The 16,271-nt window shown below is 45.5% G+C and overlaps 1 protein-coding gene across 2 annotated transcripts in view; it reads left to right on the top strand.

The window, feature by feature from the left end:
• LOC145341344 (interleukin-17 receptor E-like) overlaps positions 1 to 16,271 on the top strand; it is a 78,142-nt gene that overhangs the window by 23,208 nt on the left and 38,663 nt on the right. For both annotated transcript variants that reach the window (XM_080186264.1, XM_080186265.1), the window contains exon 2: positions 3,688 to 3,703. In XM_080186264.1, the coding sequence (XP_080042390.1) occupies positions 3,688 to 3,703 (16 nt within the window). The remainder of the gene's footprint in view (positions 1 to 3,687; positions 3,704 to 16,271) is intronic.

Raw genomic sequence — 16,271 nt, 5'->3', positions numbered from 1 at the left:
TCAATACTGTTCATCCTGTCCAATATAAATGATGCAACGCTACAATTCTTAGCAATCTGGCATTTTTAAGTTTATTTATTAACGTCACAAGTCGGCTTACATAAATACTGCAATGAAGTTACTGTGAAAATCCCCTGGTCGCCACACTATGGCACCTGTTCGGGTACCTTGAGGGAGCATTTAGCATGGCCAGTGCACCTAACCGGCATGATTTTTGGACTGTGGGAAGAAACCGGAGCACCCGGAGGAAACCCACACAGACACGGGGAGAATGTGCAAACTCCACACAGACAGTGACCCAAGCCGGGAATCGAACCCAGGTCCCTGGCGTTGTGAGGCAGCAGTGCTAACCACTGTGCCACCGTGCCATCCACACAGTAACACATCTTTAGCGTATGCAGATGTACAAAGCTGTCTGTGTTTGACTGTGCCGCTATTTACATATCATGTAACTGTCTGCATTGTCTAGGGAGCAGGAGGAACCCCTTTGATTCTGAAAAATGGGTCATTTGAATTCTTCAGAATTTGGAAAGGATTGCACAGAGCCTTCGATCCTGTATTTCCTCATGTTTTCCCATTTGTTTGTTCCCGTCATGGGTAAGGGGTGTTGGTGCTGAGAAGTGGAGTCCAGTGTCAGCTTCAGGCATTCTCAGGTTAGGTGTGACAGGGTTTAAATGCAGATTAAATCTCCCTTTACTTTCACAAGGCCTTCTCTAAGGACTAGCATTGGAATCTGTAAAACCCTCGGCCATTGCCGGTAACAACACATTTCAAGATGTAATATGTGTAACTGATAGTGAGACAAAAATGTTACACAGTAATGTGAAAAAAAGAAAGACCTACATTTACACAGAACCTATCATGGCTCCAGGATATCCCAAAGTGCTTTACAGCAGACATTAAATGTGTGGTAGCCAGTTTATGTACAGCAAGCTCAGTGGGGCAGCACAATGGTTCGCACTGCTGCCTCACGGCACCAAGGACCCAGGTTCAATTCCAGCTTTAGGTGACTGTCTGTTTTAAGTTAAAGTATGAGTGTCACAAGAAGGCTTACATTTACACTGCAGCTCAGTTACTGTGAAAATCCCCTAGTCTCCACTCAACGGCACCCGTTCGGGTACACTGAGGGAGAATTTAGCATGGCCTAACCAGCACGTCTTTCGAACAGTGGGAGGCACCCGGAGGATTGGAGTCCAGTATCAGCTTCAGAAATGCATGCAGACACGGGGAGAACATGCAGATTCTGCACAGACAAGCCTGGAATTGCGCTAAGCACTGTGCCAGGAGTTTGCATGTTCTCTCTGTCTCTGCATGGGTTTATTAGAATAATCTGTGAAATAGAGTTAGGAGTGACAGGGAGGGAATGGTCAGTTGCAGTTAGATGTGGTGCAATGGTTGCTGGATAAACTTTGATGGGTTGAAAGCTCTTTTCTCATTCCTGTCTTTTACATAACAATCAACTTCATTGCAGTGTTGATGTAAGCCTACTTGTGACAAAACAAACAAACAATAAATAAATAATAATCACTGTCTTAGTTGGTTGAGTCATCGGTATTGTTTATTATTTTCTTGGTTTTAAAGCTTCGCTTCCTTTTCCTCGTTCTCTTGAGAGTTGCTGACTCACAGATACTTTGAGTGACTTTGATTTTGTGTAAATTTGCTCCCTATTTAAATGTCAGAACGTAATACAACACCAATCTTGTCCAACTAAAGAACTACACCATCTCCAATAAATGTCACCAGCTTGCTGGAATTTAGGCGCAAGGCTTCCTCCACATTTTGTATTTTTATTAAATGATCTCTGGTTCCAGGGAATAATCCTGTTCTGTGCTGGGTGGCACAGTGGTTAGCTCTGCTGCCTCAGAGCAGCAGGGACCCGGATTCGATTCCTGGCTGGGGTCACTGTGTGGAGTCTGCACGTTCTCCCTGTGTCTGCGTGGGCTTCCTCCGGGTGCTCCGGTTTCCTGCCTCTCAAAAGCTGATTAGATGCATTGGCCAAGGTAAAATTCTCCGTCAGTGTACCTGAATAGCACCAGATTGTGCTTACTAGGGAATTTTCACAGTAACTTCAGGAACCTGTCAAACTGGCGTGTTATAACTTGTAGAACAAGTTCTTGGCTCCTGTGTTCTGCCTGGCTTGTTACCTTTGAGGATTCTGACAGTTATGTTTTGAAGTGGTGTAGTTCGATATGTGTTAAGCAGGGTATAGAATCCCTAGAGTGCTGAAGAAGGCCATTTGGCCCATCCAGCCTGCATCAACTTTCTGACAACAGTCCTACCCAGACCCAGTCCCTGTAACCCCGGGTATTTACTCTGCTTATCCCCCTGACTCTAAGGGTGAATTTAGCACAACCAGTCAATCTAATCTGCGCATCTTTGGACCGTGGAAGGAAACTGGAGGAAACCCACGCAGACACGGGGAGAACGTGCAAACTCCACACAGACGGTAACCCAAGGCCGGAATTGAACATGGGTCCCTGGCGCTGTGAGGCGGTAGTGCTGCCCTCAAAAGTAAAGCCAATTTCCTGTGACTGCATGAGATTCTTGTTGATTAGAGGTAGGCAGAATGTCTAATATTGTGCTGGAATAATGAATGCATTGAGTGAGGAGAAAGAGAACATTGTTCCCACGAGGACATTCGGGACCCACATAGATACTGACACTCTCACACTTCTACAGGTGATATATTGTACTTTGGGTGGCACAGTAGCACAGTAGTTGGCCTCTAGTTTCCTCCCACAGTCCAAAGATGAACAGGTTAGGTTGATTGGTTATGTTGAATTGGCCATTAGTGTTAGGAAGGTAGGCAGGGTGAATACATGGGGTTGTGGGGATGGGACCTGGGTGGGATTGTGATTGATGCAGACTCGATGGGCCGAACGGTCTCCTTCTGCACTGTAGGGATTTTATGATAAAATGACTTCAATTATCTTTATTTGATGTGATGTATTATATTTGCATATTATATTGATGTCCCAAATCTCTTCCTGCACCTAGTGGTGCACTAAGGCAGACTTTCATCTGTTTCTGCAGCTAGTAATTCATAGTACAAGTCACTAGTCTGTTGCCAGGGGCTTGTAGCTTGAGAAGGGTACCACTCCACATCAAGCGTGGATGACCAGGAGTCTCCCCTGCTCTTACTGCCAGCCATTGGCAAGGTTGGAAGGATTTGCAGGTTGACAAACTCAATCTGTTTGACTGCGTTGTGAATGCACTTCCCTTGGCTATCACGTCCTGGGATGGGACTTAAAGTGGAGATGCCGGCGTTGGACTGGGGTAAACACAGCAAGACATCTCACAACACCAGGTTAAATAAACTTGTTGGACTTTAACCTGGTGTTGTGAGACTTCTTACTGTGGGACTTGAATCCAGAGCTTCTAGGTCAGAGGCAGGGACGCTAACACACTGAAACACGGTGTATTATATTCACCTATTGTTTTAAGTATTGTACTGGTGTGGTGTGTTATACTTGGTAAAACGTTTCAATATTGAGAAGTCGGCTGGAATTTTACCATCCTGCCCGCCACAGGAATGGAAGCGGACAAGGGGCTGACCTTCCATTGACCTCGGTTGGGATTTTATGGTTTTGGGATGAGTAAGGCTATAAAATTCCACTTCTCATCTTTATCTGAATGGTGAAGCTGGTACTGAAATGACTAAAGCAAATGTTTCTGCTCTTTTTACAGGAACGCCTTGAAATCGGTAGGTGTTCTTTTTCCTCCTTGATGTTTGTTTATTTCTTGATTCAAATTCCCATGATTTTTAAATTGTTTTGACTTTATAAATGTTGACAATATTAGTGCTCACTTAATCCCATACCACCCACACAATGCGCGTGAATGCATCCCTTGCCAAACCTGTAATATCAGCAGTAAGCAACTAAAAGGAACGTAGGCTGGATCTGGTAGAATTAACCTTTGTAACTACAAAGAGCAACTTTTTATAGAATCCCAACAGTGCAAAAGGAGGCCATTTGGCCCATTGAGTCTGCACCAACTCTCTTTGACAGAATACCTTACCAAGGCCCTTCCCCCCCATCCTATCCCCATAACCCCACACATTTACCACCTAACCTACACATCCTAGGACACTAAGGGGCAATTTAGCATAGCCAATCCACCTACCCTGCACATCTTTGGAATGTGGGGAGGACACTGGAGCACTTGGACAAAATCCACACAGATACAGGGACAACATGCAAACTCCACACAGTCACCCAAGGCTGGAATTGAACCTGGGTCCCTAACACTGTGAGGCAGCAGTGCTAATCACTGTGCCACCATGCTGCCCTTTATTATCCACCCCATGGATAATAAATTGGTTTTTTAACTGTTAAGAAGCTCTGCATAGATTATGGTTTCCAGTACATTTCAACTGTTTGATTAACTAGTGAGAATAGGTCACTGAGTTGTTGCCATGGTGTTAGTCTTTCTGTGACTGGAGGATTCTGCAGACGGACAGATGATTCAAAGCACTTTACAGGATGGAGGAGAAGAAAATGGCCAATGTTGGGTGGATGGGGATGGTAGGGGAAGGTTGTCGGACAAATGGAAGGATCTCATAGGCTTCTGTAGGCAGCGAGCTGAAAGGGGAAGGATATAGAGCAGGCGCCTCATTTCAAGATGTAATGATTGAAAGAATGGCTGTGGAATGGAGGAGGAAAGGAACTTAAAAAAGCATTTTATTCCCTTCTGAGAGTTATAAAGCCAATGCGCAGAGTGGACCGGACAAGCCCATAATCCATCTCCTTGCTTGCTCCAAAATCAAATTGAATCCAATTTCTGCTGCCCACAAGAGAGACATTCAAGATCCAACAGGCATTGCACCTGACCTCACGCTTGGTCTGACACATGATCTTAGCCAAAAGGCTAAGAGGCCAATGAAGGGGAAAGGAACCAGAGCAAACTGGTAGTTGGGGAATAGAGGGTGAATGCAAAGTCACACAGCTCAACCCGTGAGGTGACCTCAATCTCAGTTCAGTCTAGTCTCTACCAAAGAGCCGAGGTCGAAATCACTGGCACTTTTGGTTGTGACAGAGCTGCTTAGGTCTCTCCTGGTGAAGGGTAAAGATTATGGGCAGGATTTTACCACCTTGATCAGGCGAGATCGGAAATTCCCACCTGAGGTCAACAGAGATTTCAGTTGTTGGACCCTTACCCACGCCGATTCTGTGATGGGTGAGATGGTAGAGCTCTGGCTACAGTTCGCCACTGTAGTCCCAAATTCGAACCCAGCAGAATCAAATTCTGAGACTGAATCTTTGTCACAGTCACATAATGGGGACAATTTTCCCATCCCGCCCACCACAGGGATCGTAGTGGACTGGGGGAAGGCGGGGTGGGTGGGTCGACCATGCAAAGGTCCATCGACTGCGGGTGGGAAGTTCAAGACATTTGCATTTGTTTGCAGTTCCAGTGTAGAACTAATCCACAGATCACAGCAAATGCAAGGGAGGTCACTGCTGCTGCAAGGAGGACACCATCAGCTATGTTTCTGTTTACCAGACAGGACTTGGCAACTTTTCCTTCTGAGGGGGTGAAAAGTATGGATCTCTTCAGTGTTACCAGCCCCTGATAAGTTTTGGGCAAGGCTTCAGTGTAAGTGTTAAAGTCCAAACTTCTGCCTGGTTTTGGGACAAGCGCAGCCAGAATATCCCACCCAACATCACATTTGTGATTTTCAGAAGAGCGCAGTTGAAGTGAAGGGAAGTTTATTTGTCACAAATAGGGTTACATTAACACTGCAATGAAATTACTGTGAAAATCCCCTAGTCGTCACACTCCACCACCTGTTAGGGTCAATCCACCTAACCAACACGTCTTTCAGACTGTGGGAGGAAACCAGAGTATCTGGAGGAAACCCACGCAGACACGGGGAGGATGTGCAAACTCCACACAAACAGTGACCCAAGCCAGGAACCGAACCCAGGTTCCTGGCGCTGTGCGGGAGCGGTGCTAACCACTGTGCCACCGTGCTGCCCAATCGGATTGAAGGAATTTAAATGAAACTCTGGAAAAGATAGGCATGGCTTTGGGAGACGACAATACATTTCAAGGACTTTGGCGAGGAATTGGAAGTTGGAAAAGGGGTGGGAGTTTGCAAGGATGGTGAATCCAAGGACTTTGAGGAGGGGTTGTGGTCGCAGAGTTGCTATCCTTTCCTCAATACTTGTACTGCTCAATATAGAAAGTATATTTGGTTAAATAGAATCAGAGAATCTCTGCATGCAGAAGGAGGCCATTTGGCCCATCGAGATGGCACCGATAGAACATCTTAGCCAGGCCCAACTCCACCCTATTCCCATAGCCCCACGCATTTTTCCCACTAATCCCCCTAACCTACAGATCTAGATAAACCAAGGGGCAATTTAGCACAGCCAACTCACTTAACCCACACATCTTTGGACAGAATAGTCTGGAATAATTGAATAATTCTAAGAGCAGTCAGCAGGTTAAAGAGATGGTTAAGTCATATCGATCATTGTTCTGTGCTGTGTTGGCTGATCAGAATTCCCTGGATTTTAGAAGAACGAGACATTGAAACATGGAAATTTCTCCCAGGATTTGACAGGGTAGATGCTGGGAGGGTGATTTTGTGTGTCACACACTGTCAGAATAATAGACTGGAAATTTTGATTTTGATTTGATTTGATTTATTATTGTCACATATGTTAGTATACAGTGAAAAGTATTGTTTCTTGTGCGCTATACAGACAAAGCATACCATTCACAGAGAAGGAAAGGAGAGAGTGCAGAATGTAGTGTTACACTCATAGCTAGTGTGTAAAGAAAGATCAACTTAATGTAAGGTAAGTCCATTCAAAATTCTGATGGCAGCAGGGAAGAAGCTGTTCTTGAGTTGGTTGTTACGTGACCTTAGACTTTTACATCTTTTTCCCAATGGAAGAAGGTGGAAGAGAAAGTGTCCAGGGTGTGGGAGGTCCTTAATTATGCTGGCTGCTTTACTGAGGCAGCGAGGAGTGTAGACAGAATCAGTGGTTGGGAGGCAAGTTTGCATGATGGATTGGGCTACATTCACAACCTTTTGTAGTTTCTAGCAGTCTTGGGCAGAGCAGGAGCCTTACCAAGCTCTGATGCAATCAGAAAGAATGCTTTCTATAATGCATCTGTCAAAGGTGGTGAGAGTTGTAGCTGATATGCTAAATCTTCTTAGTCTTCTGAGAAAGTCGAGGCGTTTGTGGACTTTCTTAACTATAGTGTCGGCATGGAGGGACCAGGACAGGTTGTTGGTGATCTGGACACTTAAAAATTTTGAAGCTTTTGACCATTTCTACTTCATGCCCATTGATGTAGACAGGTGCATGTTCTCCACTATGCTTACTGAAGTCGCTGACAATCTCCTTCGTTTTGTTGACTGAGATAAGGAGACATTTCTTCAATCAAAGGAGTTGTGGATCCTTCTGATGACAGAGGGTTGTGGCCGGTCGATCATTAAAAATATGTTTAAGCCAACGATTGATAGATTTTTGAGTATGGAAAGAATTATTAGAGATGTCGTCATAGCGCAGGAAGGTGGAGTTGGGGGTGGAAGGTCAGTCACAGTCATACTGAAGGGCCGAATGGCCTACTCCTCCGATTATGGAACTGCACGATTGGCCAGAGTGTTTCTGATTTCAAACACTGTTCCCTTTCCTGTTCCAGTGAACCCCTCTGGAAGGGCGTGTGTATGTGGCTGACAGTGAAGGAAAGGTTGTCTCTACCATCGCACCCCTACTCCCCATCCTCCATCCCCTCCATCCCCCGCATCCCTCCATCCCCCCACCCTCCCATCTCCCCCATTCCCCCCTCTCCATCCTCCCATCACAGTTGAAAAGTCTGCTGACAATTATCTTTAGATGCAACAGCACATCTTTAACTAAGGCAATGAAAGTGCACAAAAGTGTAATTGGGTAAAATAGTCACTAGTTGGTTAATAACAAAGAACAAAGAACAAAGAACAACACAGCACGGGAAACAGGCCCTTCGGCCCAACGAGCCCGTGCCGCCGTCCCACTGTCTGTGACCTATTCATGATTTTAGTCTACACCTAACGTGCGAGGATCAGGGAGGTCCAATTTAGGGACAATTTAGTACCCAATCAATCAGCCTAAAAGCACATCTTTGGGGGATGTGGGAGGAAACCGGAGCACCCGGAGGAAACCCACGCAACCACGGGGAGAACGTGCAAACTCCCACAGACACAGGCCCAAATCCATGTGTCCGCACAGCAACAGAGATAGTCTGAGCTGTCATGTTGCCCTCGAGATGGTCCAGTTTAAGCACACTAACGACATGAAGCAATAGGCAACTCCCGAAGCAACGTCCAAGAGCAGCCCACTACAACCTGCCGCATGCATGCCCCTTGCTGGACTTAAATGCCTGTGGAGACAAAAAAATTCATTATTAAACAGGCAAAGACTAACATCCCTGAGGCAAAACGTATTCCCAAGCCTACAATGTTTAGTAAGGCCTACTATATCCCCCTATATGTAGCCCGCTCATATGGCTGTCTAAGTGACTCTTAAACAACCCTAGCGTGCCTGCTTCCACCACCTTACTCGGCAGTGCATTCCACACCCCCACTACCCTTTGCGTGAAAAACTGCCCTCTAATATTTGTCTTATACCTAGCCCCCCTCACCCTAAGCCCGTGACCCCTCGTTCTATCCATTTCTAATAGCGGAAAAAGCTTACCACCATTTACTCTATCTATCCCCTTCATAATCTTATAAACCTCTATTAGATCCCCCCTCAGCCGACGTCTCTCAAGGGAAAACAGCCCAAGTTCATTCAATCTTTCCTCGTAAGACAGCCCTTCCATACCAGGCAACATCCTGGTAAATCTCCTCTGCACTCTCTCCAGGATCTCTACATCCTTCCGGTAGTACGGCGACCAGAACTGGACGCAGTACTCCAAGTGAGGCCTAACCAACGTTCTATACAACTGCAACATCAGACTCCGACTCTTATATTCTATACCTCTTCCTATGAAGGCTAACATACCATACGCTTTCCTCATCACATTCTGCACCTGCACCGACACCTTCAGGGACTTGTGCACTTGCACCCCCAGGTCTCTCTGCGTATCTATACTCTGGATAGTTCTACCTTTTATCGTATAACTCCCCTCCACATTATTCCGGCCAAAGTGCATCACCTCGCATTTCTCCGGATTAAATTCCATTTGCCATCTATCTGCCCAATCTACCAGCCTGTCTATGTCCTGTTGCATTGCCAGGCACTGCTCCTCAGTACCCGCCAATCCAACCATCTTAGTGTCATCAGCAAATTTGCTGATCACACCACCTACCCCCTCTTCCAAGTCGTTAATATATACCACAAATAGAAGAGGTCCAAGTACCGAGCCCTGCGGCACACCACTGGTGACAGGCCTCCAATTGGAAAAGGAGCCTTCCACTACTACTCGCTGTCTCCTCCTCCCAAGCCAGTTCTCCACCCATCTACATACCTGGCCTTGTATCCCATGAGCCTTCACCTTTTCTATCAGCCTACCATGAGGGACCTTGTCAAACGCCTTACTGAAATCCATATAGACGACATCAACGGCTTGTCCTTCGTCAACCGTTTTTGTCACCTCTTCAAAAACTTCCACTAGATTCGTAAGGCACGACCTCCCTGTAACGAAGCCATGCTGCGTATCCCTGATCAGATTGCAGCGCTCCAGATGTTCATACATCCTATCCTTGAGGATCCTCTCCATTAGCTTGCCTATAACTGAAGTCAAGCTCACCGGCCTATAATTCCCTGGGTTATCCCTCTGACCCTTCTTAAACAACGGTACTACATTTGCAATGCGCCAATCCTCTGGGACCTCACCTGTGTCCAAAGAAGAGACAAAGATTTGCGTCAGAGGCCCAGCAATTTCATCCCTCACCTCCCTTAGCAGCCTGGGATAGATGCCATCAGGCCCCGGAGATTTATCCGTCTTTATACTGTCTAAAAGTCCCAACGCCTCTTCCCTCGTGATGACTATATCCCTCAACGGATCCTCAAACTCCTCAAGCACAGCACCAGACATCAGGCCCCTCTCCTGCGTGAATACCGACGCAAAGTATTCATTCAGGATCTCCCCCATTCCCCCAGGCTCCAAGCATAGTTCCCCTCCTCTGTCCCTGAGAGGACCAATCTTCCCTCTAACCATCCTTTTATTTCTAACATAGGAGTAAAATGCCTTAGGATTTTCTTTAATCCTACCCGCCAAAGCCATTTCGTGGCCCCTTTTTGCCTTTCTGATGCCCCTTTTAAGTTCTCTCCTACATTCTCTGTATTCTTCTAACGCTATCTCTGTCCTCAAATGCCTAGATCTAATGTACGCCTCCCTCTTCCTCCTGACCAGGGCCTCAATATCCCTAGTTACCCACGGCTCTCTAATCCTACCCTTCCCATCCTTCCTCTTGACCGGCACGTGCCTTTCCTGCAAAGATTTTAGTTTTCCCTTGAGAGACTCCCACATACCCAGCGTCGACCTGCCATCAAACAGCTTACCCCAGTCCGTATCTTTAAGATCCTGTCTAATCCGGTTGTATCCAGCCCTCCCCCAGTTAATGTTTAGATATTTTCTGTAAATGGATGATTTCAGCTTTAATCATTTGTGGACCTGGAGCAAGTTATTTTAGATTAGTAATCTCTATGGAAATCATTTCTACTGTTGCACCTTGTTGAGTGAATCCACTCACTGATTCTGATGATTAATTCCAGCAGCATCAAAATGATTTAATCTATAAGTTCTGAGCGTTATCATGTATAGAGTATCAGAACAGATACATAGACCAAGGTGGCATTGTGGTTAGCACTGCTGCCTCACAGCACCAGGGACCTGGGTTCAATTCCTGGCTTGGGTCACTGTCTCAAGTTTATTTATTAGTCACAATTAAGGCTTGCATTAACGCTGTAATGAAGTTACTGTGAAATTCCCCTAGTCACCACACTCTGGCATCTGTTTGGGTTAATGCACCTAACCAGCACATCTTTCAGATTATGGGAGGAAACTGGAACACCTGGAGGAAATCCATGCAGACACAGGGGAATGTGCAACTTCCACACAGACTGTGACCCAGAATTGAACCCAGGTCCCTGGTGATGTGAGGCAGTAGTGCTAACCATTGTACTGGTTAGGTGCATTGGCCGTGCTAAATTCTCCCTCAGTGTACCCAGATGATTTATTATTGTCACATGTATTAACATACTGTGAAAAGCATTGTTTCTTGCACGCCATAGAGACAAAGCATGAGTGCAGAATGTAGTGTTACAGTCATAGCTAGGGTGTAGAGAAAGATCAACTTAATGCAAGGTAAGTCCATTCAAAAGTCTGACAGTAACAGGGAAGAAGCTGTTCTTGTGTCACTTTGTATGTAACCTCAGAGTTTTGTATCTTTATTCTGATGGAAGAAGGCGGAAGAGAGACTTTCCAGAGTTTGTAAGGTCTTCAATTATGCTGGCTGCTTTGTCGAGGCAGTGGGAAGTGTAGACAGAGTCAATGGCTGGGAGCCTGGTTTGTGTGATGGATTGGGTTACATTCATGATCTTTTATAGTTTCCTGTGGTGTTGGGCAGAGCAGGAGCCAAATCAAGCTGTGATACAACCAGAAAGAATGCGTTCTGTGGTGCATCCGTAAAAGACGGTGAGTGTTGTAGCTGACATGCCAAATTTCCTTAGTTTTCTGAGAAAGTAAAGGAGTTGGTGGACTTTCTTAACTATAGTGTCAGCATGGGGGGGAACTAGATAGGTTGTAGGTGATCTGGACCCCTAAAAACTTGAAGCTTTCCACCATTTCTACTTCATCCCCATTGATGTAGACAGGGGCAAGTTCTCCTTTATGCTATCTGAAGTCAATGACAATCTCCATCGTTTTGTTGACTGAGATAAGAAGACGTTTCTTTAATCAAAGGAGTTGTGATTCTTCTGATGACAGAGGCTGGTCTATCATTAAAAAGATGTTTCAGCCAACGATTGTTAAAATTTTGAGTATGGGAAGACTTATTAGAGACATTGTGATAGTGCAGGAAGGTGGAGTTGGGGTTAGAAGGTCAGTCACAATCATATTGGAGGGCTGAATGGCCTACTCCTGCTCCGATTTCTTATTTTTATGGAGTTGTACGATTGGCCAGAGTGTTTCTGATTGACTAGTTGGGGATTTCTAACACTGTTCCCTTTCCTGTTCCAGTGAACCCCTCTGAAAGGGCGTGTGTGTGTGGCTAATGGTGAGGGCAAGTTTGCGTCCCCGCTCCCATCACCGTTGAAAAGTCTGCTGACAATTATCTTTAGATGCAACAGCACATCTTTAGCTAAAGCAATGAAAGTGCACAAAAGTGTAATTTGGTGAAATAGTCACTAGTTGGTTAATGTTTAGATATTTTCTGTAAATGGATGATTTCAGCGTTAATCATTTGTGGACCTGGGGCAAGTTATTTTAGATTAGTAATCTCTATGGAAATCATTTCTACTGTTGCACCTTGTTGAGTGAATCCACTCACTGATTCTGATGATTAATTCCAGCAGCATCAAAATGATTTAATCTATCAGTTCTGAGCGTTATCATGTACAGAGTATCAGAACAGATACATAGACCAAGGTGGCATTGTGGTTAGCACTGCTGCCTCACAACACCAGGGACCTGGGTTCAATTCCTGGCTTGGGTCACTGTCTCAAGTTTATTTATTAGTCACAATTAAGGCTTATATTAACACTGCAATGAAGTTACTGTGAAATTCCCCTAGTCACCACACTCCGGCACCTGTTTGGGTCAATGCACCTAACCAGCACATCTTTCAGATTGTGGGAGGAAACTGGAACACCCGGAGGAAATCCATGCAGACACGGGGAGAACATGCAACTTCCACACAGACTATGACCCAAGCCAGGAATTGAACCCGCGTCCTTAGCACTGTGAGGCAGTAGTGCTGACCACTGCGCCATCGTGCCATGTCTGTGCTGGTTAAATGCATTGTCACATGTAGTTAAATGCAGTGAAAAGTATTGTTTCTTGCGTGCTACACAGACAAAGCATACCGTTCATAGAGAAGGAAAGGAGGGAGTACAGAATGTAGTGTTACAGTCATAGCTAGGGTGTAGAGAAAGATCAACTTAATGCAAGGTAAGTCCATTCAAAAGTTTGATTGCAGCAGGGGAGAAGCTATTCTTGAGTCAGTTGGTATATGAGCTCAGACTTTTATATCTTTTTCCTGGCAGAAAAAAGTGGAAGAGAGAATGTCCAGAGTGTGTAGGGTCCTTAATTATGCTGGCTGCTTTGCGTGATGGATTGGGCTATATTCATGACCTTTTGTAGTTTCTTGCGATGTTGGGCAGAGGAGGAGCCATGCCAAGCTGCGATACAACCAGAAAGAATGCTTTGTATAGTGCATCTGTAAAAGTTGGTGAGAGTCATAGTTGACATGCCAAATTTCCTTCATCTTCTGAGAAAGTAGAGGTGTTGGTGGGCTTTCTTAACTATAGTGTTGGCATGGGGGGACCAGGACAGGATGTTGGTGATCTGGACACCTAAAATCTTGAAACTCTCGACCCTTTCTACTTTGTCCCCGTTGACGTAGACAGGGGCATGTTGTCCTCTAATCTTCCGGAAGTTGATGACAAACTCTTTCATTTTGTTGACATTGAGAGAGAGATTATTGTTGCAGCACTAGTTCACCAGATTCTCTATCTCATTCCTGTACTCTGTCTCGTCATTGTTTGAGATCCGACCCACTGGAGTGGTGTCGTCAGCAAACTTGAAAATCGAATTTGGCCACACAGTCATAGGTGTATAAAGATTATAGTAGGGGCCTGAGAACACAACCTTGTGGGGGCACCAGTGTTGAGGATGATTGTGGAGGAGGTGTTGTTGCCTACCCTTACTGACTGTGGTGTGTGAGTTAGGAAGTTCAGGATCCAGCCACAGAGGGAGGTGCCAAGGCCCAGCCACAGAGCTTGGAGATGGATTTCATGGGAATAATGGTGTTGAAGGCTGATCTGTACTCAATAAATAAGAGTCTGACATTGGTGTCTTTGTTATCTAGGTGACCCAGGATTGAGTGCAGGGCCAAGAGATGGCATCTGCTGTGGACATGTTGCAGCAGTAGGCAAACTGTAGTGGATCCAGGTTGTCCACTGGAATTGATTTGTGCCATGGCTAATCTTTTGAAGCACTTCAAAATGATGGATGTTAGAACCACTGGCCAATAGTCATTAAGGCATGCTGCTTTGTATTATTTAGGTACTGGGATGATGGTAACATTGCAGTGTTAGTGTAAGCCTATTTGTGACGAATAAATAAACTTTTGGCCATATCAAGGATATAATGTTGACTGTTGCAGTGTCTGCGAGCAGAGAGGGTCCTGAGGAATTCTTGCTAAGTGGCTGACAATATTTCCTATTTTGGACTTGGAAGGACTGTGTGCTGGGTGAACATTGACTGGTGGAAGGTGGGAGTGGGGAAGTGGGTTATTAAAGGCTGGAGGAATCATGGAATCATGCAGTGCAGAAGAGGCCCTTTGGCCCATCAAGTCTGCACCCACACACGTGAAACACCTGACATCTCATCTAATCCCATTTATCAGCGCTTGGCCCATGGCCCTGAATGTTATGATGTGCCAAGTGCTCATCCAGGTACTATTTAAAAGACGTGAGGCAACCTACCTCTACCACCCTCCCAGGCAGGACATCACACCCCTCTGGGTAAAAAAGTTTTTCTCACATCCCTCCTAAACATCCTGTCCCTCACCTTGAACCTCTGACCCTTTGTGACTGACCCTTCAACTAAAGGGAGCAGTTGCTTCTTATCTACTCTATCCATGCCCCTTGTACACCTCGATCAGGTCACCCCTCTGCTCCAACAAAAACAATCCAAGCTGACCCAATCTCTTTTCATAACTGAAGTGTTCCATCCCAGGCAGCATCCTGGTGAACCTCCTCTGCATCCCCTCCAGTGCAATCTCATCCTTCCTATAATGTGGTGAACAGAAATACATGCAGTACTCTAGATGTGACCTCACCAAAGTTCTCTTACATTAACACTGCAATGAATTTACTACAAAAATCCCCTAGTTGCCACTCTTCAGTGCCTATTTGGGTACACTGAGGGAGAATTTAACACGGCCAATTGCACATCTTTGGACTGTGAGAGGAAGCGGGAGCATCCAGAGGAAACTCACGCAGACATGGGGAGAACATGCAGACTCCACACAAACAGTGACCCAAGTTGGGAATCAAATCCAGGTCCCTGGCACTGTGAGGCAGCAGTACCAACCACTGTGCAACCGTGCTGCCCCAGGGGACTAGGGGATTTTCACAGTAACTTTGTTGCAGTGTTAATGTAAGCCTACTTGTGATGCTAATAAATAAGCTTTAAACTGTCTTGTCAAATTACTCCTTCCAAAGTGTATCACCTCACATATCAGGGGCAGTATGTGAAGTGCCAATAGATTCTGTGCAGGTGGCAGCTTTTTGGACTGATACAGAGAACTGAAGACCAGCTACAAGCCTGGTGTTGCAGACTGCTGCGGTCACATGCCTCTAGTCGTGATCCCATTGGAAACAGAATGAGGTGGAGCAAACTTCTTTGAAACATATGAGGTGTTCCTTTCTCAGCAGGTTGCATTCTCTGAGGAAGGCGTTCCACAGAGGCTTAACCTTGTGGTTAACTCAGGAGTTTGCACCCAACCAAAGGCTCTTAAGTTGAAGTGGGCTCTTCCTGCCTTTAGCAAAGCATTGCTTTGCCAATCAGATGATCTCAAAGCGGCAGATGTTGCTGCAAAAATCAAGGTGCTGATTGGTGTGTTTGAGATGCTGCAGTTTCCACTCACTATGGTTTCCATTGAGGTTTGACACAATCAGTCCAAAATCATGCAGATTAATTCCCATTGACTGAAGTCCATCGTCTTGTTCACGATAATGTTAACAGCTGCATATTAAGATCTGAAATTCTGACTTTATTCTGTTGTTTCACAGCATCACTAAGCTGGAAAGATAATGGTATAATCGCTAGACTATCAATCCAGCAACTTGGCTAATGTTCTGGGGACCCGGGTTCCCGCCACAGCCAGTGGTGGAATTTGAATTCAATAAAAAACATCTGGAATTAAGAATCTGCTGAGGACCATGAAACCATTATCAGAAAAACCCATCTGGTTCACTAATGTCCTTTAGGGAAGGAAATCTGCCACCTTACCTAGTTTGGCCTACATGTGACTCCAGAGCCACAGCAATGTGGTTGACTCTCAACTGCCCTCCAAGGGTAACTAAAGATGGGCAAAAAAT

The sequence above is a fragment of the Carcharhinus amblyrhynchos genome, chromosome 3 (assembly GCF_965287045.1).
Source record: "Carcharhinus amblyrhynchos chromosome 3, sCarAmb.v2.hapA, whole genome shotgun sequence".
NCBI lineage: Eukaryota > Metazoa > Chordata > Chondrichthyes > Carcharhiniformes > Carcharhinidae > Carcharhinus > Carcharhinus amblyrhynchos.
Note: the sequence above shows the minus strand (reverse complement) of the source record. Positions and strands in the feature narration are given on the sequence as shown.